The sequence below is a fragment of the Stegodyphus dumicola genome, chromosome X2 (genome assembly GCF_044657685.1).
Source record: "Stegodyphus dumicola isolate Sdum_Otavi_A_Nest chromosome X2, ASM4465768v1".
In the NCBI taxonomy this organism is placed as follows: domain Eukaryota; kingdom Metazoa; phylum Arthropoda; class Arachnida; order Araneae; family Eresidae; genus Stegodyphus; species Stegodyphus dumicola.
In genome coordinates, this window is record NC_140781.1 from 94,656,365 (window position 1) to 94,681,373 (window position 25,009).

Consider the following 25,009-nt stretch of genomic DNA (forward strand, 5'->3'; position numbering starts at 1 on the left):
CGATTGCTTATTTACTTGGCGAAGGCAAACATTGAAAAGAAGGAAGATTTCAGTTTGAAATTTTGCAAGTGAATACCTATTTCGTATTTTCCTCACTGAAGGGGGTTGTTACCAAATGATATTCTTGATTAACTCTTCCCGGCACGCTACCTTTTAAAGTTGGAAGTTTGATTATTTAAAAAAAAAAAAAAAAAAAAAAAAATAGGCAGTCTAATTAGGCCTAGAGGAGTACGCAAGTAAAATTTTGTGAAAATAGCACTTATCTTTTAATTCTGTGGGTATCCCTAAAGTGGGCACACTGATTGAATAGAGCTTCGAAAAGAGTGCTGAAACGAGCATTGCTGTCAATGAACTGACCGATGAGATGCAGAGAAACAAAGAATACAGACTCGCAGTTGTCCTAGATTATCGGTGAGGCCGGTCTGGGCACACCTAGGGTTCGCCGTTTGATTTTAGGCAAGATTTCAAGGTAAAAATTTAAAACTAATATAGAATAAGGAGATTAGCATACAGCCAAAAAAATACATAGAAATTTCTTTTCAAACAATTCCTTTTATACCCTAAAAAAAATCTGGAAGATTTCTTTTGAAAAATGAGGGTCTTTAAAAACTAAACATGCCTAAGATATATGGACTGGCTTGTGTTGAGCTGTCATCTACTATAAATAAAGAAGGTTCAGAGTAACTTGTAAATCCTTTTTCATTCAATTTTTCTGAAAGGAAATTTTTTGGTGTGTTCACACCGGACACACTGTGCCGCAAAGGGTTAATGCTGTTGGCCTGTATGGAATTGTGTGCTATTTGGCGCATCTTATACTATTGCCGTGATTTTTTATGTATTTCTCACGAGCAGAGGAAAATTTGAAGGTGTATAGAAAATATATAGAGAGAAAGAGAAAAGAAGCAGCCAACTAGGTAAGAAGAAAGTACGTTTGTACTAAAAGTAATAAATTAGCGCAAAGTGCTGCTAACTTTGCGCTAATTTATTACTTTTAGTACAACCGTACTTTCTTCTTACCTAGTTGTAACCTTAACTTCAATATATATATATATAAGACCGTTATCTTAACTTCAATATATATATAAGATTGAATTAATTAATTGAAATAGATTGATATCGAATATATAGAAAGAGCAAATACAAAAAATCTTTAAACGTTTCTCGTATTATCTTCAAATCATGATTTATGAATGCTGTTCAATGTAAATGCTTTTTGACTCATTTTTCTCTTTCTTTAAATCAGCCTATCGTTGCCACTTTTAGGATTTTTTTTTTCTACAGATATTGATGATGTTCACGCCAAGCCTTTCATCATGTTTCTTGAGATGCCTTGATAAGACAGTAGCTGTGAATATTCTCATGAAAGCAATAAAGATCTAATATCTGAGTGACATTATGTCAGTCATTTTCTGATATTGAGACATTGAACTTCCTTTGAGTTTTAATGGCAAACAAACGGCTCGTTGTTTAAAAATTTGGAGCTTATCTCGTCAGGACGCTGTAGAAAGTGGATACAGGTTTTTTGTTTTTGAAAGCAAATTAAAATTAATTATTTGTTCCCTGCATTGCTGTTGAATTTTTGTTTTAGTTTAAAAGGAAATACAAGCGTGTCTTATTATTATCAAAATCAAATTGGTCGCTTTTTCTGGAGATAATTATTGTGCTCATTAAATTTTTTATATACTTTTCTCGCATGTTTAGAAGCAGGCAATGAAGCTGGCTTTTATTGATGCATATTATTATTGACATTCCTCTCCAATGTGTTAAAACGGTAAACCTAGAAGTGTAACCTGTTAAATCAAAAATATAAACATCCCTGAATGGTTGTTGTAATTATGCTGATATTAATGTGAAAAATGCGTACAGAAGTATATACATGTATATAAAAGTGCTGTAATGATGTGCTGAATATTTACATGTCTGCAATTCCAGGTTCTAAGGTAAAAGGGCCACCAGTGGCCCATTGAATACTGGTAGTTTCCCGGCTTCTGAAAAGAGGCAGCACTGGCAATTTTGCTGTTTTTCCTCCATATGTAAGTACGAGCCAATTAGAATATCTTGCACGAGGCATTCCTTCCAAAGTAAAGAACATTGCATGTTTTGGCGCAGTAAACTTGCTTTTATATTAAATTTTGAGGTTAGTTTGGGCTATTTAACAAGCATTTACATACAATAATACGCTATTTACATACAATAATTTAGTATACGCTTTCTTGATTTTTGCTTTTTTTTAGCAGCCTATATAAGCTTTTTAATAATTTTTATGGTGTGAATGTTCTGTTTTATCTGTGCTCCATCACCCTAACTTTTGTTAGCCTGCTCGCTATAGTGATTTTATGACTAAGAGTGGCTTGTGTTTTTCCCCAAAAGCATTCTTTTCAGTTTAAGAAAATTTTTATTGTTTTTCTCCTGTTCTCTATAACTTTATTGTAAATCGAAATTTTTTGCTTGAGTGCCATATTATTTGCTGGATTGCAAAGAAATTGATATTTTTGTGTTTATTTTAAACTGTGTATTTAACATTAGTCTTGGATTTATCTTTTCCTACTCCAGGAATACGGCATGAAGCTGAATTTTTCCGACAATTGTTTTTGAAGAACTGAATATTGATGACACAGTGTATTTAGTAACATTGAGAAAAATCCTGGTATTTGATGAGAAATTAGTATGCTGATCCGTTGAATTTCTTACTTCAGTAATTTTTTAGCTTTACAGTGTTTGAACTCGGCATGACGTATTTTCAATGTTTACGCATTTGTTCTGGTTTTAATTCAACTGACGTCGAACCAGAATTGTTTCATTTAACTTTTGACCTTTGTTGACTCTGTTGTGGGAACAGTGACATTACTTTCGTCATTCCGCATAACATTTTCTCTGAAATCAGGGCCTTCTTTTATGATTCTCCTATCAAATCTAGTATTTTTGCTTCTGTTCACGCAGGAATGTCGTGCATTTTTCCAGCACATGGCCATTTAAACCATACGTCGGAGATAATCCCCAATTTCTGACATCGGATACACATTTTCCTACTAAGCATTCTGCTTCTGAATGCAACCTTGACAGAATGCTTATCTTGGGACTTTTAGGCATTATCCTTACAAGGTCGTGCCTTTGATGATCATTAAGTAGTCTTTTTGTTCTTTAATTTAGAGCCGCTAATTAACATGTGTCTTTACTGCCATTTGGGTGAAAAATATGCCAGTTTTACCGCTTCGGTTAGTGTTAATTTGAAGTTTATAAACGCAATCGTGCAATCGTATGCATCACAATGCCATTAATTACCGCTTCGATGACATGCGAAAATCATGACGAAATGTCACTGGAATCGAGCCTGGGAAAAAACAGTCAGTATTCAGTGATTGTAATAAACCCTTGACCCGCTAGTCAGCTTTTGATGTTGAATAATACTGCAGAAAATAAGAACATTTCAGAAAAATGCATTTTACTTTACCTGTAAACATCGCGAAATAAAAATGTCTTGGAGTAAATAGTCGAACCTTTTGAAAAGAATCAGCGCAAAGGCCTAAGTTATGGTGAAGGGCTACATGTTGATGTAGAACTTTCTTTAAAGAGATATTTCTAAAATTGTCTGTGCAGATCTTTCTGAAGATCGTATTTATGTTATGTGTAAAGAACAAACTGGAAAACATCTTATACGAACTTTCCATATTGCGGAGCACTGATAATTTGATGTATGTTCGAATCTCACTGAATAAGCTGGCTGCATTAAGTTTCCATGATTTTTCCAATGTCTAACGTAAATACGAATTTTGATTTGGAAGACCCTTACATAAGCATTCTTCCCGTCATGCAGATAGCTATCATGTGTTTTGTTTTAACCAGTTAACCATCAAGCGTTCTGTTCCTGTTTCCAGATTTGAGCCCCGGAAACTAGCAGTAATCAGCAATTTTCTCTTGTCTTGTTTTTATTCGCCCCATACTTATTTAAGAGAACAGCTACGGAGTAATTGCACCAGCTTTAATGAAATTTTAGCTCTTATACAGCCGTGTAATTTAAATGATAATGTCGAACTGATGCGCGTTGTTAGTGAATTTGTAAAATTTCGGAAGTACTGCGAGATTTAGGGAATTAAGTATATGTTTATCCGTTTTTTGAAAGGGTTATTAACTTGAAATAAGTATTAAATAAGTAATTATTTACATGTATCAACTTCTGTGAGAGACACAGACTACCGTTTGACACCGAATAGAACGTTTTATCTCAGGAGATGAGACTATTGCAGTGTAAGATCTAATCGTTTAGCTATCGTAAAATGTGACTATTTCTACATAAGTGCTGATCCTTGCGAATTCTCTTACAGGCTTGAAGATGAACACAACCAGCGCAAGGGTGTTAAAGACCCTTTTATTGAACTTATAATTAACAGACGGCACGGATTTAATGTGCGTGCAAACATCGACCACTTGTGGTGAAAACTGAAAAGATAATGTAACATTAAATTTAAAGGTAAAGAGTACTGCGAGATTACAATGTTCAATTTAAGCTAACAGTTTGATTCAGAAACCAACTTGGCGGCAAGAGTGCGTAGTCGGTTGACAGCTGGAAAGAAATAACAGCGTGCGCTCGCAATGGCGAAATCACTTTCTGAGTAAACTGTTCGCTCCAAGTTTAAATACTCTCGTTCACACTAACGCATTCACATCCTGGCGAGGAAGCCCGAGGGGAATAAGAGAAAGCAAAAAAGGCTCACAAATTAAAATAAGTATTAGTAAAATAAATAAAACCCTAGAGCAGTGTTTGTTTTACCTCCGTTTCTGGTGAAGAACATTTTATCAAATGCTGTATATCATGGACCGAAGTCCATTAGCAGATAAATAAACATTATTATTATCGTCAAAATTTATTTTGGTAGTTTATGTTTTAATTGCATAAAATTAATTTACTTTAGTTGTCATTTATTTCATTCGTCTTCTTTCTTTCTGCGAATATTAAAACTTCCCGCAAAAGAATTTACTTTTCTACAGTTTAAATCATCTTTTACTGAAGGTAGTTTTAAGAAAGGATTCAGAATTATTTTCGACGTCTGCCTTAGAATTTTATAGTTAAACTTGTCTTAATATTTGTATTTATTTGTTTTCGATATGCGTTCTGTTTTATAAAGAAAAAATATTGTAAATGATTTAATGAAACAATTTATGTATACCTACGATACAAAGTGGGGCTTATATGCTTTAAAAGTTTCATCAGGAAATAATCTAAACTTTAATTCTTTCTCAGTGAAGTGGATAATAGCTTTAATCCCTTCCGAATGAATCTCAACGCCGTTAGTGAACAGATGCTTCTAACTTCAGTCGGTGGAGGAAAAGATGATCTTTACTGAAACATTGAGGCATGAAACTGGTCATTAACAAAAGTGAAGAGATGCGGAAGGACAAGTAAAGGGTGTTGTAACAAAGCGCCGGATTTAATATGCCTCAGTAAAATGCTTTCTTTTTAGAAAATGGAAAATATTTTTACATACTTAAACAGGTAGTTGTTCTGATTTAAAAATGAAAAATAATGTCGGACGGATGTCTTCCGTGACTTGCTTTGCAGCGCCGCATAAGTTTTTTTGTTGTTTCTCTTTTAAGTTTTTCTTTTTTCTTTTTTGACTTTCAGTAACACTGTCACTCGCAATAACTCTGTTTTCAACAGATAGGCTGGCTTATATAGTCTCCGCATAACACTAGCCTTTCTTATAATGAGTTTTCTCAATCAAAGACGATATTCCTTTGTGTAACGCTCCATGCCGACTAACCTGCAGCGAAGCCGCTAAAGGAACTGACAGTAATCAAATATAAATTTTGCCAGATCGAATCAAACTCGATATTCTTAAATCAGAACATTTATATGTTGCAAGTATGTAAAAATATTTTGCATTTTCTAAAAATAAATTATTTTTTGGGCATATTAATTCCAGTGCTTTTGTGGGAACTTCCTATATTTACACCAAAGAAATCTCAGAGCTTCTTTACCATTATCTGGAGTTTCTTCTAAAGGATTTTTCTGATGTGTTCCACTTTCTTTGATACTGAATACCCGTATATTTTCGCTATTGTGTTCTCACCGTATTGAAAAATGGTAGCTTAATTCTTTCGAAACCTCGAGACCTTTCATGTTTTGAGCAGAATTGCACAAATATGAACGAAGGACATCTTTCTCATTAAAATGCTGGGGCTTTGAGTTTTCTCGCTTCATCTTCGATCTTGAGGATACCATTCCACAGGCGTCGGCAACTTTTTTTGGCTGCGGGTCAGAATCAACCAAAATGTGTGTATTTAAGAAGACGTTTCGAGTCGCTGGTATTTTCATTTTAGATTAGTCTCTTTTTGGTGAATAAGATAAATTTTATTGAAAAAATGATTACAGTACGCTTTAAACTTTAAGCATAAAAATTAAACTTCTAATTCTGATTATAAAAACAAACACCCAATTAACTTTATTTTTCTCTTCGAAATTAAGTTCAGCAAAGCTTTTTTTTAAAATTTTGTTCATTAGTTCACATAAAAGCTCATAAAGACTAGCATATCATTCATCTTGATCAAAGGCGATACAAACATCTGTTGCAGTTACTTCAGAAGAAAAAAATGATTCTTAAATTTTGTTATTATTTTTACTTTCTGTTCGAAAAAGACCGAAATTTAAAGATCGGTTTACACTGTGGTTTATCTCAGCTAACGGAATCTGTTCTATGTGTCAACCAAGTTGGCAATAAATGAGGTTCAAATCTGAAAAAATTATTATTATTATTTTTTTTTTTTTACTTTTCCCCGACACCGTGGAGCAGCGTCTGCTGTGCCAGATGTCTTCATTAATTCAGGTAAACCCTAGTGTGAACGGCCTTTTTAATGTTTAAGTAAATATTTGGGACTTATTCTTACACCTCACGATATCGGTATTAAGATATATACGAAAATTCGGAATTTTAACAGTAACTAAAATATAACCATTGTGTATAATTTACAAACATGAACTCAAAAGACAGTTTTCATTATATCTGAACTGGATAGTTTTTATTGAACTCAGAAATGGGTTTTGAACGTCTGTAATTGTAAGTTAAGCGCTTACACATTTTTTCGTAGAAAATTTTCATTTGTTTGCAAAGGGAGTAACTTACATAGCTGTTACCAGGTATGATAAGCAAATTGAAAAAAAAATCAGAAGTATTTGCAGAGTATACAATTGAAGGATCCTTCTAGGCGCAATAGAATTCAACACAGAAGAAAAAAAAAGAAAAATTGTTCTAAATTTGAAGAATAAAATGAATAAATACAGTAATCCATTTTGTTCAAATGGAATTTGTTTCTCCCCTTCCCTGTACGAAGTAAAGGAAGTATTCAAGTATTGTAATTGCGAAAAATTTCGGGAATATTTCAACGGAAATACCAATTTTGATCACTCCAGAAACCATTTGGACAATATTTTTTTTTTTTTTTTTTTTTTCTTGACGTCTGAACTTACAGAATAAAGGGTATATTTTCCCAAAACGGATTGTAAAATGAATTCAGAAGGAATTTCTTCGTGACATCTTTGTACGTACGTACGTACGTATGTATTTATCTCGCATAACTCGAAAACGAGTAGCCATACTGCGTTGAAGTTTTGTACATGAAACTTCTGTAACATGCAGTTGTGCACCTCTTTTCATTGCAATTGGACTCACCAATATATATATGCACCGACACCTTTACCCGGCTCGGTGAGCTCTGCTTTTTAATTCTTATTTATGTGTTGGTAAATTGTGCATTTTTTGCATTAATGTTATTCCGGTTAAGGCTTTTATGTCTTTAGTTAATCTGCATGCAATAGTAGTAGAATTATGTACAATTTAAAAGTAGAGCTAAGCCCAACGAGGTGGGATTTGTTTACATATGACTCTTAGTACTGCAGTGAATTAAGTCGGTGCACTAACCTCAGTTTCTTTCTACCTAGTAGGACCAAAAGTTAACTTTAAATTTTTGTGCATTGAAAATTTTGTCTTTTTGCGCGTTGCCCGAATTGCTTTTTTTAGCGTAGGAACTAATTTTAATTGCAAAAATTTTTTTATGTTGGGAAAAGAAATCGGCTATTTCGAAAAATAGGCAAATGTGGCCTATGCGTTTATGCTTTAAAATAATGTAACTAGTAGTTTTGTTGTTTAATTTTGTTTTATTTATCTAACGCATAAAAATGCTGTTTAGATTGAACGCGAATTTTAAAATTTGAAAGCGTGAAGTTTTTATTTTTTAAATGGGTCTAGGCTCAGAAGAAATCAACCTAAATTCTTAGCGCTTCTGACATTTTTCTTCTAGAAGCCCGATATCATCTTAATTTAAGGTAATCGTTATAAGTATCCTTTGCTACTGAATATTTATAAATTCCATTTACAGCTATTCCGTTATTATTACGACATCTTTGAACATTGGGGAGAGATTTTATAGAAAGGTTATGAGAGGACGTTATGGACTATTTCTTAAGGATTGATATTTATATATTACTTTTTATGTAGTTGGCTAAATTGAGTCTCTCCTTCTTGGAAAGCATCAACTAAATGGAGACTCGAGATGGATCTAAGCGACTATCATTATGTCCACTAAGAAGGGTGTATAAGGCCCTTTTATTAAGAACTCAAATAATTAACAGAAACCACTTCTTGTGTTTATAAAACAGCCAAAATTTTTGACGTAACTCAGTAATGAATTCAAATTAAAACTAAATTAAATCGTAAATTAGCCAAAGGCTACGCAGAAATGAATAACGCGTAAGTTGGGCTCAAACCTGTACTATAGTATAGCTATAGCTTGACAAGCACTATTGGCGAGAATAAACCAACGCCGAAGACAGACTACTATCGTAGAATTTCAACTAGTAACGTGGCCTTCAGCAGACGGGACAAGTTCCGATTAAGCAATCTAAAACATTCCTTTAATTCCTCGTTCTACCTCATATAAATGCGCGCGAACTAAAAATTAGCATTCTGGCAGAAAAACGGAAAGGCGGAATGACAATAAAGATACTGAACATAGAATAAGTGGTTAGGTAAAATAAATTAATGCTTTACAACGTAATAGGTAACTACCATCTTTGTCAGACGCAAAATTTAGAGTCTGGTTCTGATGTCTTAGTATATCATCTTACTTAATAGTTCACATCTTACTTGATAGCTGAGTGTAGGCGTATTAACTATAAATCGTAAGGAGAGTTCTAGTAAAGCAATTCTGCTGGTATTAGGAAGTAATTGGTGAGTACTGTTTGATGGATGCACTTAAATTTATGAAAAAGTGTCTTTGTGTCTTCAGCGACAGTTATGGTTCTTATAGGAAAGGTAAGATCCGTTCATCATTCATTCGAAACTTTAGGCCATTGTCAGAAATGAAGTTGAGGTCGAAGAAATTTAGTAACTGAAATGAGATTAAGGAACCGGGGAAGGGATTCTTTTGTATCCAGAAAAAATTACAAATAAGCGGGTTTTAAGGCAGATTAAAAGAATAATTCTTGAAAACAATAAAAATCCCGAATCCGATTTTCTAAAATTGACGTGTGCGTGCGCAGCACACATAGCAAAAGAAAAGTAGAGATAGGGCCCGCAGAATCATGTCTGTTAAGAACAAAATTTCACATTGTCAAATTGTTATTAATGTAATATTTTTACTTTGCGGCATTTTTTTATTAGCAAATTTTCAAATTCTGTTAAAATTTCATGAAATGTCAATTTCAGTATATATACTATAATCATTGATTGATTAAGGCAAATTTCGTAATTAATATTTGCCTTAGCTGGAATGTCTTTGTAAAGAATTTTCTAACATAAGGTCACTAGATTTTTCTTAAGCCAGTGGGGGGCAAGGGCAATTTCGGTAACTGAGGAGGCAGTTTGTTTGAAGCAAAGTCGTATTGTTTCTAACAATTGATGCATTTCATTACATCTTTTCTGTTCTTCACCTTTACAATAGAACCACTCTAACAGCCCTAACAGTCTCAAAGGATTTGTAGCTTTTGTGGAGGTGGTTCCCTTAGAGAACAGGACAACGAGTGACATACAAGTGTTCGTATATTCTGAGAAAAACTGTTCATTTTTTACGATGTTCTTCATGAGAGGGTTTTCTGTATTTATTACTGAAATAGGCGTTGTGTTGCTGCAGTTGTTCCCGGTAAGTGGAGATCAGATGTAGCAGATTTGGAAGACGTCTAATTGTTCTGATCATGATATAAGTCTGGCTGGTCGTCTCGCGAATGATAAAAATTCGTGTGCTTGGAAACAATTCATTCGAAGGCTCGATGGTCTAGGGGTATGATTCTCGTTTTGGGTGCGAGAGGTCCCGGGTTCAAATCCCGGTCGAGCCCGATCTGGTTAAGATAACTTTTTTTACGATCCTACATCTGCATAACAGCTCCTTTTTTTACGTCAAGATCTGTTCCTCTGGGAATTACTGCGTCCTGTACTTTCAACGTCATGTGCCCTCTGGGTAGAACTCAGAAGCTGGTAACAGCCGGTAAAAATTCCTACTCATAATGAGGAAAGTTCAGTGGAATGTTAAAAGATGTGGGCTTCCGAATTTCAAACTTAAGTGAAACACACGGAAGTAAACTATTTCTATAAATGTTGGTAAATGCGGTAACACACTGCCTTTACAAGGAGGTCTCTCTGTATGGAATACTAAAATGGTTTAAGAAAAGGATTCTATATATCTAAAATCTTTGTTTTAGTTTTGGTGAAGGGCGGGAGTACTGTTGATTAAGAGGGAGTGCCTTTGTAGGAGACATTTGATGGCAAATCGCGTCATATTCCCGTTACTCGTGGAGAAAATGCTGTAGCACGTTCGCTGGGATCCAACTGCAAGGGGAAAAATAGAAGAATAGCAGTTAAAATTAGCTGCTGAATCTCTGTACGTGATCCAAAAAAGATTATTTAACCGAAAAGTTCTGATAAGATCCAAATTTTCTAGTAGCCAATCCATCCACAATCCATCAGCGGCCGAGCGGTAAAAATCGCTGATTACTTGTAATTCTACTCGGACTGATATCCCACTGAAAAGGGTATGGGAGTTTTCATAGTTTTCTTCTTATGTGAGGTGAATACGAGCCAGTTTTCTTTAGAAAGGTTTCACGAAGGCATTCCACCCTTTAGACAGACAGCCATAATGTGCTTTGCCGTTGTCAAATCAACCAACCAATTTTTGTGCGGATTGTAAAAGTCTTAATTCAAAACTGCAGTCATTTGTTTTGCAAAAAAACTTGTTAGCGCAATGTAATTTTTGACATAAGTGTCTATAGAGTTCATTTGATTTCCGTTTTTTTAAAAAAGACCGTAATGTTAATTTAATCCATTTTTTGTTATGTGTAATGCGGACTTTTGTTAAAACAGAAACGCTTTTATTTAATATGTTTATTTTTTAGTTTAGCCTTGTCAGAGAAGTACAAAAGTGCGTTCGAGATTTTTCGAAAGTGCGATTTGGAAGTATATTTTCTTATGATTAGAAATCTGAGTTTATTTCCGAAAGTATGCGCAATTAAAGGAAAAAAAAAAAAAAATTCTTGGCATTTATTTCTTTGACCGGCCATGTTGCCCTTCGCTGCTGACCCCAAGATTTCTGAGACATAAACATCCTTTCATCTTGTTAGTAATCGTTGATAGTTTTATTACTGCGCCTACCGTTCAAATAGATTAAAGGTCATTGATTAAATTCGTCAGTGACTACAAAATTACTGTTTGCCTCAGTAGTCTTTGTTTCCGAGCTCGGGAGTGTGCCTCGTTTTTATGACTGTTTCATTTGTTTAAGGCGCAGTTTTATTTTATGGATAAGCGTCCGTTTCAGAATATTATGCCTTTTGTGATTTATTATCCTAAAGGAAGAATATGGAGCTAAAGAATACGAATTTGTGCTTGAACCCTTTTAAAAAATTGAATACTGCTTCTTGTTTTTCACACTGTGGTATTTATTTATTCGGTGAGGACTGTTATCGAAGACGCCTTTTTTTAAAAAAAAACTCCGAGTGCGTTCGATCTTGATTTGTTCTTTATTTCAGTTCATTAGGTTGCATTAAAAAGCGAAAAGGATAACCGTATGTTTATGTGAACTGTCAGTAATTCCATTGACAGATAGCCGCGCATTTTTGATGCGGACGTCATTGAAAAACTGATGTGCTGTTCTCAGTTAACATCGGCGGATGTGATCATTATTTCAGTGTTTATTTTTTAATTCAGAGGTCGTCCCAGTATGATCCTGAAACCGTTACTAACTCTGATGAGTGAAAACCGTACACCTTTTTGATGCCTATAAAGAACCGATGTACTCTTCGCCTTTGAAATCCGCGGGCGCTCTCTGGAGATCAGAACGCATTCATCTGACGGACATAAGTCGTGCGCCGGACAATGGAATCGTAAGATGCGATAGTCGTTGGAATCGTCAGGAAAACGACAATCGAATGCATAAATTACCTAACATGGAGTCATGCCGTCGCTGCTGTGTAGATGCGGGTAAGCTGTCAAGCTGTTGCGTTGAAAATATGAGTGAAGCTATGTTTTCTCCTATTAGATCTTTTTCGAACGATGGTTCTGATTTTAGTGATGCTTCACTTTCGGTCGCTTGTAGTACCTCTGCTACTTCTGGGCAATACCAGACAGTTAATAACGCTTGTCCTGATGGATGCTGTTTAGAATGTATAAATAAAACTGCCCGGAGCAGCCCCCAGAGGAGACGCAGGAGAAAAATCGTAAGTAGGAGTCTTGTATTAGAACCAGGTGTCGATGGATTTCCGAAATCTTCAAGGAGGCCTAGCAGCGGCCGGAGTGATTCAAGCATCCTTGCGCGTGGAGAACATTGTCAGGATGATTCTGAATCCAGCAGCTCTAATTACAGTACTACTGCAGTTAAAGGTGTGAGGAGGAAACCCAAATCTCACAGAAGATGCATACCTCCTCCTCCTTACTGTCGTATCGGATATAGAAATCCAGTCATTGCTCCCAGACCAGTCTATGCAAACTGTTACTCTTCGCTTCCTTGGGTAAGTAAATGCCTGAAAGTCCAAACACTTAAATTTTTTAACATATTTATTGAACGTATTTTGAAGTACTAAGTAAATTTTAATGAATTATGTATGGATTCTGATTTAAAAATCTTTTTTTTTTTTTTTAATTTATTATAATCCTATTTCTAGTTAACAAAGTTTAACTCTGTTATGCCCTTTGGTTGATAGTTTTTTTTTTTTTTTCTCCCCTTACGTTTTCGGCAAAGTAATCGTTTATATATTTGATGTGTTATATAAACGTTTATATAACACATAATTACCTGACCAGGTTTATATAACATATAATCTCTTATAGTTATAAAGTATTTCTCCCGCCTTCTTAGCATGCCTTCGTAATGTAGTGGTCAGCACGCTCGGCGCGTATTCGAGAGGTCCGTGGTTCAAGTCCCGGCGAAGGCGTTGCTAATTTTTCATCTTTCCTGCTTTCAAAAAATACATAATGTCTCTACACAGTAATTGATAATGATTTCTAACGTGTATGCTAAGTATTGGCATGCTATAGAAACTAAGAAGTATGTGCGAGAATTTAAATGATTTCAAAATATATGTATGAAAGATGAGAGTAAGTAATTTCAAAATATATGTATGAAAAAAGATAGTTCGGTTAATATAATCCTTACAATAATTGATTATGATTTGTAACGTGTAGGCTAAGTATTGGAATGCTGTAGATTTTAAGGATTAACTGGTACTATGAGATTTTAAGGATTGTTATAATCCAAATGAAATTTGATTGAGTGAAAGAAAAGCAAATATTTATTTAAGTATCAAAAGAAAAACGTTGTATAGTAATTTAAAATAATCATGTATTATGTTTTTAGTTGGTAATCCATTTTTGATGTAAATTACTCTTGTAACAGAAATTATTTGGAATACTATTTAACTAGTGATGTAGGGGTAGTCTGACCAGCTATCTTACGTTAACAAATAATTTCTGAATATGTTTTAATTCTAAATTGTTGTTTATATTTATTTTAATAGTGGTCGATTATGTCCCCGTGTGATTTTTAGGGAAACATGGATCTTCTAAAATGAGGCCGGGTAACTTGTTGCTGTTTAGTTATGGAATTGAGTAATATTGTTTATCTGAAATTAACGATTTGATGTATGGTCATTTTATTGGAACTAGTGATCTAATTATGTCATTTGTGGTTTTTTTTCCCCCTCTGGTGGCTTGAGGAGTTTAGTATTTATGTTTCAATGGAATTAGTTCGTGGCTGTCTCTGTTTGGGACTTTTTATGTATTGACATTTGTATGAGATTTACAAGTTTTCAGAAAAGTCGGAAGGTCACAGCGTTTTTAAAGAGAGCTTGTATTTTTAGAGTTTTGAATTGAATTATTTACTTTACAAAGATGATGAATTTATGTAATTTAGTTTAATTACAATCTCCATTTCTTAGATTTCATATTTAAGTGAGGTTATTTTAATACTTGATCCAACAACTATTTTTCAGATATTTAACAAAAAGTTCTAATTATTATATCTAAAGTTAAAGACAATTTTTTTCTACATAACAATACAAAAGCATCATATATATAATAGTTTAGGGGATTAAATGCGAGGATTAAAAATTTTGAAATTTTTGAAAAACATTCTCAAGTTTATCGAACCATATAAAGTTAATAAATTACTGTCTTTCTTGCCTGATAAGAAATAGAATGAAGTATCGCTGCGCTATACTTTCTACAGTAGAAAGTTGAAAAAGTCGTTATTATTCGCTGAAATGCAAAATATAAACAAACCACATGAATCTTTAAATGGCGAAAGATTAGAAATATTTTGACCATAACTTTGGCTCTAGAGGGAATTTTTGCGAAGTGGATGGTCTTTAAAATACTTGTAAGAAATCAGATTTTAATACAAAAGCATAAAACATCCAACTTTTTTTAGGGGGTAGGGAGGTTTTAAAGGTTTCTGAATCAACAAGAACTAATGAATTGGTTTATTTTAGATAGTATCCGATGATAGGACAGTCCTTTTTCCAAGAAAAGATGGCTCAAGTTAGTGCATAAAATGCTAAGTCGGCAATCCAGGATTGAAGGTTAGCGTAGTGAAGGAGTTCATATACTCTTTTAAATGCATTAATAGTTACGTTTACTTTTATAAGTTTTAAATGCACTTTATAAAACCATTGACTTAATAAAACTATAGTATCAGTGAAAAACAGCAATTTTTGTTTCAATTGATTTCTTAAAATATTATTTTCTTTACGCATTTTGTTAGTGACTTTTCATTTTAGTAGCTGTTTGTGTAATGCAGTATAACCCAAATAATTTGTCATCGCGTTTTACGTTTTCATGCAATTACTATATGTATTTACCCTACTTAAACCTTAAAAAACGTTGGTGATGGGAAGTTTTTGTACATTGGCACGTCCGCGCAGTTTGAAATGCATCAAAACCAAATATGGGCTGTAAATAGCCGAATGCCTCTTTTTCCAGAAGGTATATCTCAATCGTCCATTCATAGATTGTTTGAATTATGATAAAAGATTCGAGAGCTATCTGCCCAAGGGTACCAATGCCTTCATGGAGGATATTTTACGGGAAAGTGACTCATATTCACTTTACGTATGAGGGAAATTCAGAAGGGCCACGCAGCCAGCCCGTTCGTCGAGATTTGAACCGGGTGGAACTACTAATGCTAGGCTATTATCGCTCGGCCGCTGGCGAGCCCCATTTTGTCAGTTTTGTCGCAATACAAAGTATTCTATCCTATTACGATGCCCTAGCATTGAAATCCTTGCATTTTCTGACATATTGATAATTAAATATTATTTTACTTTGAATGACGTTTATTGTCAAATATGTATGCATGAATATGCGCGTGCGAAAAGGGAATTTGATGACATAGTAACCGTGGTATTAAGTTGCTTCTGTATTTTTGTACTCTTCTGTTTGCATTTTCTTTTACCTTGTTGTTTAACGAATCAGTTTTCAGTAGACTTTACTAATCAGATCTCAAACATAAATCCAAGTCTCCATATTTTTAGACAGCTGTTCGTGGAAAGTATCTTACGCAGTGTAAATACGCTTTTGATTGGAAATAGTGTAAATAGTGTTTGATCAATTAATACTTAACGTGGCAATGAAAATGCATTGGCAATTAATTTTCCTCCCTCTAAATGAAATCAATCAGAAAAATTCTCGAAAATATACATTTTTAACTCTTACATCAATACTGAAAATTCAAGTTTATGTTTTTCTGAAATTAGCGTTATGATTTAAAAATGATCTAGAATGCTTTTCGAAGCTTTCAAATATGCATTAAGTAACTGTATTGATTTCATTTATCATATTTGTGAAAGTTTCTAGTATTTTGTCGTATGGGATCTAAATTTACGTTTAATTTCCAACTAATTTTGTATACTTAAATTTTTTTCATTAAATTTGTTTTTAAAAATTGTTTAATTTATTTTTACATAAGTAAGATAAAATTTTAATTTTAGATTCTAGATTTTTTTGGATGATTTTCCTAAATTCTGATAATATAAACATAGATATGTATTTATAATATCAGAATTCAGGAATAATATGCTCTTAATACGTAGTCCAATGTAATAAGGAAAATTTCTCCATTTACCCTCTGAGGGGGGGGGGAATCTTAGAAATTTTAATTCTTAGAACTCAAAATTTTTGATTTTAATTTCCAGGCTTCGAAGCTAAATTTTTTCGTCTTAATTGTCTGGCGTCTTCTTAGTAGCCTATAATTATGTTACATATTGTAAAATTTAAAGTTATGCTCGTGCTTCTTGCGCCTGTTCAACTACATTTGAGAGTTAACAATGCCGTGCTTGGGGGAGGAGTCAAAACGATTCTATACAGGGGTCCGTAATGTGTGACATTGCAAATATGTCGTATATAATGATGCTGCAATGCCGCCCAACTGGTATGACCCTGACTGTAGTAGCGATGGGCTCGGGTTCGAACCCCAGAGAAGGCATGGTTGTAACTGTTCGTCCCTTCATAGGAAGCAACGTTGGCCACCTATTAGATGCTTCCATAATGAAATGGCCACCACTTCCGACCCTAGCAGTGGCGCAAGGCTAATGGCTATTAAATAAAGGGCCCGGCTATAAAAAAAAAATGGTGCTGCAGAGATTTAAAAAATTTGCCATTTGGGCATATTATAAATTAAATATATTTAAAATGATATGTGTGATATAAAATTAAAAAAATTAATTCATTAAGAAGTGCTTTTATTGGTCTTAAATCGCGCAGTTTATTAAGTAGTCGGAAACTGATTAAATTTGAAAGCTAAATTGAAGGTTCTGTGCTTTGCTGAAGGTAGTACTTTAAGAACCGGCTAATTACGGATCGCTTAGCTGAAGATTTTGTATTTCGCGCAATGACAACACTCCTTATGCCACGTGGATGATAAGGGTATAGTAAGTTAACGTAACGGTCCAGAACTTTTGGTAAGATTCCACTAAATACATTTCTGGCGTTAAAAGAACTGACTTGAGTGTCCTTGACTCCTTGACCGCTTTTTAACTGCAGAATTTGCTAGTACTAATTATTTTAGAAGTGTTCTGTATTTTATGGCATATATGTGATTAACCCTTAGCGCTCCGCACGATTTTGTACCACTGCCTACCAGCAACTCCGGCATATTTTCGCAGCGGAATGCAGCATCCAGAATATCTGCATTAATCTTTTTCTTGTAAATATTTTACCAAAGAAAGGGATGTGAATATTCTCCTTAACTGACCAATAATCCTGCATATTCGCCAAGGGTATCGTACCCATATTGATAATAACTCCATTAAAAACCCAAAACTCATCCTCTTCCACCGCACGCCATGTTTTCCAAATAGAATTACTAGATATTTCTTTATTCTTTAGAATATTTTCTGCCTAATTGTTGGTTTCTTTTATAATTTCATTTACCAGTTCGTTTGTGAAAAATAATTTGAAATACTGTGTCGGCTGTACAGTATTTATAGGAATTTGTGGTCCAATGACCTTTGGCGATACACTAAAATGTATTCTATCCGGAATATCTAATTCTTCCGTCACATCGCGCCGTTCTTCCGGCGACTCTTCGCTTTCACTTTCAATAACTACCATTCGTTGTCTCTTTGGTAGTATAATTTCGGAACCACTACTTGAAGTGTCAGAATTATAATCAACATTGTCGTCCACAATATCTTCTAACAATGAAAAATCAAACACATCTTCACTATCACTCAACTCATATATTCTCATCACAATAATTATTTTTCTCCATGTTGCTAACCATAAAAATGGGTCTTCTTTTTAAATAGTTAACAAATTTTCATGAAAGAAAAAACATTTTATTCCTTACATGCAGTGGTAGAATTTATTGCATGATTTGTCATTTATGTCATTGCAGGTATCAGTGGCGGACCATGGCTTAACGTTTAACTTTGCGTGAGCGTGCTCAGCTGGCATCTCTTCGGATTGTGTTTCGGGTTCACTTTCCCGGGATGCCTGCCTCTGTGATTTCTGAGGACTTCGAGTTAACATATCCTGAACTACTTGCACATTTTCGTCCTTCTTGGATGTTGCGGGGCTACAGTGTTTCCTAACATCAGATTCAGAACCTGTGTCTGTTAGTTTCAAGTGGCAATTCCTTATAGTCTTTGCATCTACCGAGGCACGAGATCCTTTCCCATTTCGCCACCATCTCTGTAATTGTACTACCGACTGCCATACTTCGTATCGGGATCCCAGCTAAGCCAGCTCACGCAAGGTTAGATGTTGCCCCATGGTCCGCCACTGATATCTTCAGTGACATAAAGTAGATATCATGTAATAAATATTACTATTGTAAGGAATAAAAGGTTTTTGTTTCATGAAAATTCGTTAAGTGTTTATGTTAACGAATTAAAGTTGTGAACAATTTTCAAGAGGGAGTTAATTCTCGCACACCGTGTACAAAACAGCGAAGCAAATTTTCAAGTTTTGTGTGGCGAAACAATCATTCGCGCCGTTAATTCGGAGAATAACAAAATTCATAGTGATGAGGATGACGATAAAACTGAAACGAACAGTGTGTAAATTAGCTATGCTGAAGCCTTAAACAAACATTTTTAATTTTAGAAGAACGTCCTAATGCTTCTCCTGTGAAACTTTTGTTGATTAGAAAGTGACGTGATCATGCGGCGTTGAGTAACTTTGAGTAAGAGGTCTTGAACGTTTGGAAATGGAATGCCACCCATACATTTGTGTGTGCAGGTGTTTGCTTGAAAATTTAATGAACAGCGTTTATGTCGGCGACAGTTCTACATTTGAGTGAGCTAAGTGCCAGTTATAATCTGCTTACAAATTATGTTACATACAATATTTAGAGCCAACATAATGTCTAAATAGTGAAACTTTCGGGGAGAGTATTGGAAAAAAAAATGGAGTGAAAATAATCATTGATGGATTTAATTTAGGATTCATATATTTTTGCATTATTTACATTACGTGATTTGCATATTTTTACATATCTCCGATGTGTTGTACAAGCTATATAGGATTTGCATATTTAGCATTTCCCCACCCTTGCGGGAGAAGTACTGGTGGGGGGATTGAGCGAAAATAATCATTCATTGATTTAATTAAGGATTAATATCTAGTCAGGGTCATTTGTTTAAATTATTAATTTTGCATGTGCATATATTTTTACACTAATGTGCGATGTATTGTAGAAGCTATAGGCTTTCCATTTTTAGCAGTTTTATATATATGTAAGTGTTCGCAACTGATTAACTAAATACTAAATTTTCGGATAAAGTGAGAACATATGAACTTGCTGATGATTAAAATTCCATTTTGAAAATTTTTAGCAGTTACTATTGAGGGAAATTATGTCAGTTAACCTTTAAGCTTTTTCTAATTTAATGATATTATTTGTGGAGTAGCTGTTTATCAATGAACGGAGTTTTGCTTTAACAGCAGCAAGAATCCGGAATCCAAATAAATAATTGTTACGAAAATCTGATTCGTCAAGAATTTCTCCGAGTTTTGTGTAAACACTGGTTAGAACAAACAAATATACTCATAAGAGCGTATATTTTGAATAACATTTTCTACCCATACGATTTGTATATTCAAGAATGTGTTGTATTTTTTCAGTTTACTTTCGTCATGCTTTCATTTTTATTGCCCTTTGTTCTTTAAGGCAGGGGAAGAAAAACCTTTATCTTGATGAGCATTCAAGTATTCGTATTTTATACTTACGTATGTTGTGTGTTTAGATAACTATATTAGAATTTTTAAAACATGGAATTTAGACAGGATCAACTAAAACTTGTTTTCTTTTAAGGAACAAATATTAATAAATCTTTTTTTTTCTTTTTTCGAAATTTGCAGTTTTAAATGTTGTTCGTGTAATATTTTGAAATACTCTTTTATTGTGCTAAAAGACAGTAGCTTGGTTTTTCAGAATCATTTCCCTTTAAGTAAACTAAAATTAAAAATAGGCATAAAATGCAGTTACAAATTGTACCGACTGACAGCAGCGCAGGAAAAATCGGCAGTTTAATAAACATATAATTGTTTGGATAACTGAACAACTTAAGTTCTCTAATATTTTTTTAATGAAATTTCCCATGTCATAATAACTTATAAAACTCGTGAATTGATAAAAATGAGAATTTACTGGCATATTAACAAATAATGTGATTTGTTTTTTGATGAAAGTTTCCTTTTGCTTTAATGTTGACTTATGTATGTGAGCAAATTTTCTCTGACACAGAAGGGTTTGTTAGACTTCGATCGCACGAGGGCTTTGTGGTCGTAAGATTTTGTTACTTAAGGCGTAAAAGTCATTATGTCCGTTCGCACCTGTGTAACAAGTTTCAAGCCATAGCCAATCAAGGAAGGTAAAGTTACGCTTGCGTAAATGCGCAGCTGACCCAGCGAAACCGTTAACCCAATGTCAGTTCGTGTTTGCTTCTCTGTGATTGGTTAGTTTTTATACCAAGCAAGTCGAAAAGTTAGAACTTTAGGCAAAATCCTTAAACCAGGTTTTGTGACGTAGACGGGTCTGGTTGCCTAGCATCGAAGCTTGGCTTATGCTTCTTATGACCGCAAAGCCATTGTTTGAACGGAACTTCGTTTACGAGGTGTTTTTGAAATCATAAATGGGATAAGCCGAGCTTCGTTGCTAGGCAAGTAAAACTGATACTCCAAAGCCCTCGTCTGAACGGAACCTCGTTTACGAGGTGGTTTTAAAATCATAAGTGGGATAAGCCGAGCTTCGTTGCTACGCCATGAGGCTTTTGCCTGAATTTTCTAATTTTTCAACTTTATGCAATTTGGTATAAGAGCCGACCAGTCGAAGCAGACATCGGTCGACGGTTTCGCTCAATCTGATACACATTTTCGCATGCTCAACTGTACCTTACCTGACTGGCTTTGGTTTAAAGTCTGCTAAACAGGTGTGAACTAACTTTTGCGCCTTAAACCTTAAAGCTTTTTGACGACAAAACCGTCGTCTGAACAAAAAGCCTTACTCCACAGAGGAGAGCCTGTGCTTTCAGAAGCCCTTATGAAACTGAAAGTGACCCAATAGTGACCAAGTATGTGGAATTGAAACATAACTGAAGAGAAACAATGATAAGAGTCCTATAAATCTGTTAATGACTCAAGCTACTAATATTAATACCCCATTTTAAAATTAAGGGACCCATTAATAATTAATAGCGGTGAAAACTGGAATTTTAATTACTTGTTTTGTGTTTGAATCACTTAACTGCTTTGTTCTTCATACTAATGGACTCATAACATAGTGCATTATAATTAAATTTCGAAACAGTGTGTTCTGCGTTTGTGTGTAAATATACTCATTTATTTAGATAATGCTTTATGTAGTATATACTACAGTATTATGGGAATAACAAAAAAGGAGTTTTATTTAAAATATTTTAATATTTGGAATATAAAATGAAAGTAGCAGATACATTATTAAGGATATCGAAATAATAAGTAAATCATAAATAATAAAATTTCTCTCTTATAAGATATTGAACCATAAAATGTGTTTTATTCGGAGAATATTTTGACATTTTAAAGGTACCTTATAAGGTATTTCTCTAGCCTTCTTGGCATGCCTTCCTGGTGTGGTTGTCTGCACGCTGGGCGCGTATTCCAGAGGTCCGCGGTTCGATTCCCGGTGAAGGCTTTTGCTCATTTTTCATCTCTCAGACTTTTCCAATTAACGTAATGTCTCTACAACCTGACTTCTTAAGGTATGTGTCATTCTTTTCGCGTTTACAGATACGTAATGTAAACATTTTATTAAAATCTATATTTGTGCAGCACAGTAACTTAAAATTTTATAAACCAAATTAGTAATCTCACTGTTTCATGTTATCAAATGATAAGCAAGAACATGTGGTTTTGAACGGAAATTTCAATGATCTATGCAAACTGCTATTATTCATTCAACAATAAATGTTTCTTGTGCGCAGGTGTTCTTACTTTTCTATTTGTGTACAAGTGCCACTTAACCTGCATACAGATAGCTTTAAGTTGCGCCGGAGCTGGGGTCCAGTACTTCTCAGTTTTGGCACATGTGGTAATTCTAGACGGAAAGCAACTTTTATTCAAGTGAGCCATAATTCCAAATGGCAAAAAAGTTTTTCAATAACAAATATATCTTAAAAATCGATTCTAACTTCTGAATGCATGCCTTCTTTCCGTGAGGGACAAACCCTTTGACGGAAATTGATACTTTTAAGGTACGAAAAGCCCTGCCCACATTTAACAAAGTCTTACTCTCCAAAAAGTGCAATCACTTTATGAGAGTGGTTAAATTTTTCATTTCCGAAAGTACTAAAAGTGATTATCCTTGTCGTGCACGTCCAGCGTTAGTAACTTTTCACTGCAGACTTTTTGAGCGTTATAACTAAATACGAGGGACGAAAATTATCTCTAGTACAGAGCCTTACTTTTGTTCTCATGTTTGTTCAATCGGATTTGGAGGAAGTTTTTTCCCTCTTTCGTACTCTGCTTAGCAGCTAGAATTATACCGATAGGGCATCACAGTCAGAAAGTGTTGGTTTCTTCTTAGTTTTCGAAGTTACATTCTCTTTTAAAATTTCCATCGTTAATCTTATCGTTTTACCTTTTTTCTTCAATCGTTTTACCTTTTTTTATAGCTGTGCTGTGGAAAAAAAGAATCTTTCTTTGAAATAGTAGATTATACTGTATATTTCAGGGTTTAAATTCAGCCAGAAATCGGGTGTGCTATTTCTTAGTTCTTGAGTGAGATTGCAATTCTAGCCGGAGCCCCAAACAAAAGGAGACCCGTTATTTCATTATTTATCATTCATTTAATAATTTGAGAATTTATTTATTTATTTTTTAAAATTTTATTGAATTCTGATTTAATTATTTATTTTAGGTATAAGTTATTATTTTATTGGTTATTTTATTTATTCCTTTTCTCCCTCCTTCCTGATGGCTTTCCTTAAGTCTCCCGCACTTCTAGTTTTGGAAATTAAGCCGTGTATTTACAGTTGGGCTAGGCTGTTTATACACTCGATTATGTGACCAAATTTAGTACATTACTGCCTATGTATTTTTATATTTTTTATGCTTTATGTACTGAAATCAGTCAGTAGGAAATATGTTTGTTCGGCATATGTATATCTGCAAAATGTAATTTATCCAGTTGCGTTGAATTAAATTCATTAATTAAAACAGAGAAAAAAAATTTTTGAAACAAGCGTGATTTGCCGTAAAGCGTCGTGCTTTGCGACAAAAGAATAGCCGACAGCTACGGGCCGAGGTACTTATATTGGCTTTTGAAAAGTGCAGCGAACAGCGTTGTGTTCGGTGATGTAAAATTCTTGAATCAATTACTATGCGTCCTACGCACGAACCCAGCAGTTAGGATAATAACCCTTAACACCTCGCTGTCATTGTGAGGCTTCACAATGCTTGCTGGCGCGCGGAAGAGGGGGGGGCGGCATTTGCTCCTGCTGACAATCTCTGCTCGCCTGTTTAATAGATGGTTTGAAGGAATCTGTGCCTCCCTTTTTTAGCTCGGATACATAATATGCATTCCTTAGAGGCGGAAACATGTAGCTTTAGAGTACAGCTGAAGAATAAATAATAGTAAAATTACATATATTGCTAACATTGACACAGTTGCAAAATTGGGGATTGTTTCAACTACCACCTTTTGTGACTAATACTTTGAATTTATTAAAAAGTAATCAAAATATTTCACTAATTAATCGTGTTCTTATTTTCCTAATTTTTGTTTTTGATTTTAAAATTTAAACTACGCAAAATTAGTTGGTTTCTTGCATTTGAATAAAATTATAGTTGCAGTTATGTCATAATTTTTCCGGAGCGCTGTATTTTTCACCGAAGATTATACATGAGCGCTTGATATGGGAAAGTCTCACTAGTCGCTGAGCAGTTAAAAAATGGTGAATACTGATTGTTTGTCTCAGGTTCGAACCCAAGCGGGCAGGCTGCCTGTAGGGATTATTTTCTCCATTTAAAACATGATTTTAAAGCAGTTTCTTATAGGAAGTCTTCCTCTTAGGCAGATAGTTCTTGTGTGTTCTGCCATATTCAAATAATATCCGTTTCAAGATAGGGAAAAATTCTCATTCTGTTACTGTAAATATTCTTAAGTCTTTCTTAGCATTTCAGTTTTTTCAATTGCATCTTTAATTCTGGATTCTGTAGTTTAGATGAGAATAAAAAAAAAAACGTTTAAAAAATTCTTCATGCATTGATAAGCTGCGACACTTAGTTTTACTTACAGTTGAAGTTTCTTGTCAGTTTAAATGAGTGTTTAATATATGCATTCCTTTATTATATCTTTTTTATGAGCATATTTTGCTACTTAAAGCTGTAATTTTGCTGGGCTATTTAACGAAGCAGGATTTTATTGCGGTCATGGAAAATATTTTTTTATTCATTTATTCATTCCGAAAACTTTCTGCGTACTTGAAACTCAAAATTTCTGCTTCATGGAGTTAAATCTGTTAGTTATCTGCTTTGTGGAATTAATACTTAATGCT

General features: G+C 34.2%; 1 protein-coding gene and 1 non-coding gene across 2 annotated transcripts in view; both read left to right on the forward strand.

The window, feature by feature from the left end:
• Positions 1-10,252: 10,252 nt before the first annotated feature.
• Positions 10,253-10,324, forward strand: TRNAP-UGG (transfer RNA proline (anticodon UGG)). Its single transcript has one exon. It is a non-coding gene; the product is annotated as a tRNA-Pro (tRNA).
• A 1,853-nt stretch (positions 10,325-12,177) lies between these two features.
• The window catches only part of LOC118182572 (liprin-beta-1-like), a 101,433-nt gene continuing 88,601 nt past the window's right edge, over positions 12,178-25,009 (forward strand). The window contains exon 1 of the mRNA XM_085809375.1: positions 12,178-12,985. Within this exon, the coding sequence (XP_085665501.1) occupies positions 12,269-12,985 (717 nt within the window). The 5' untranslated portion in view covers positions 12,178-12,268. The remainder of the gene's footprint in view (positions 12,986-25,009) is intronic.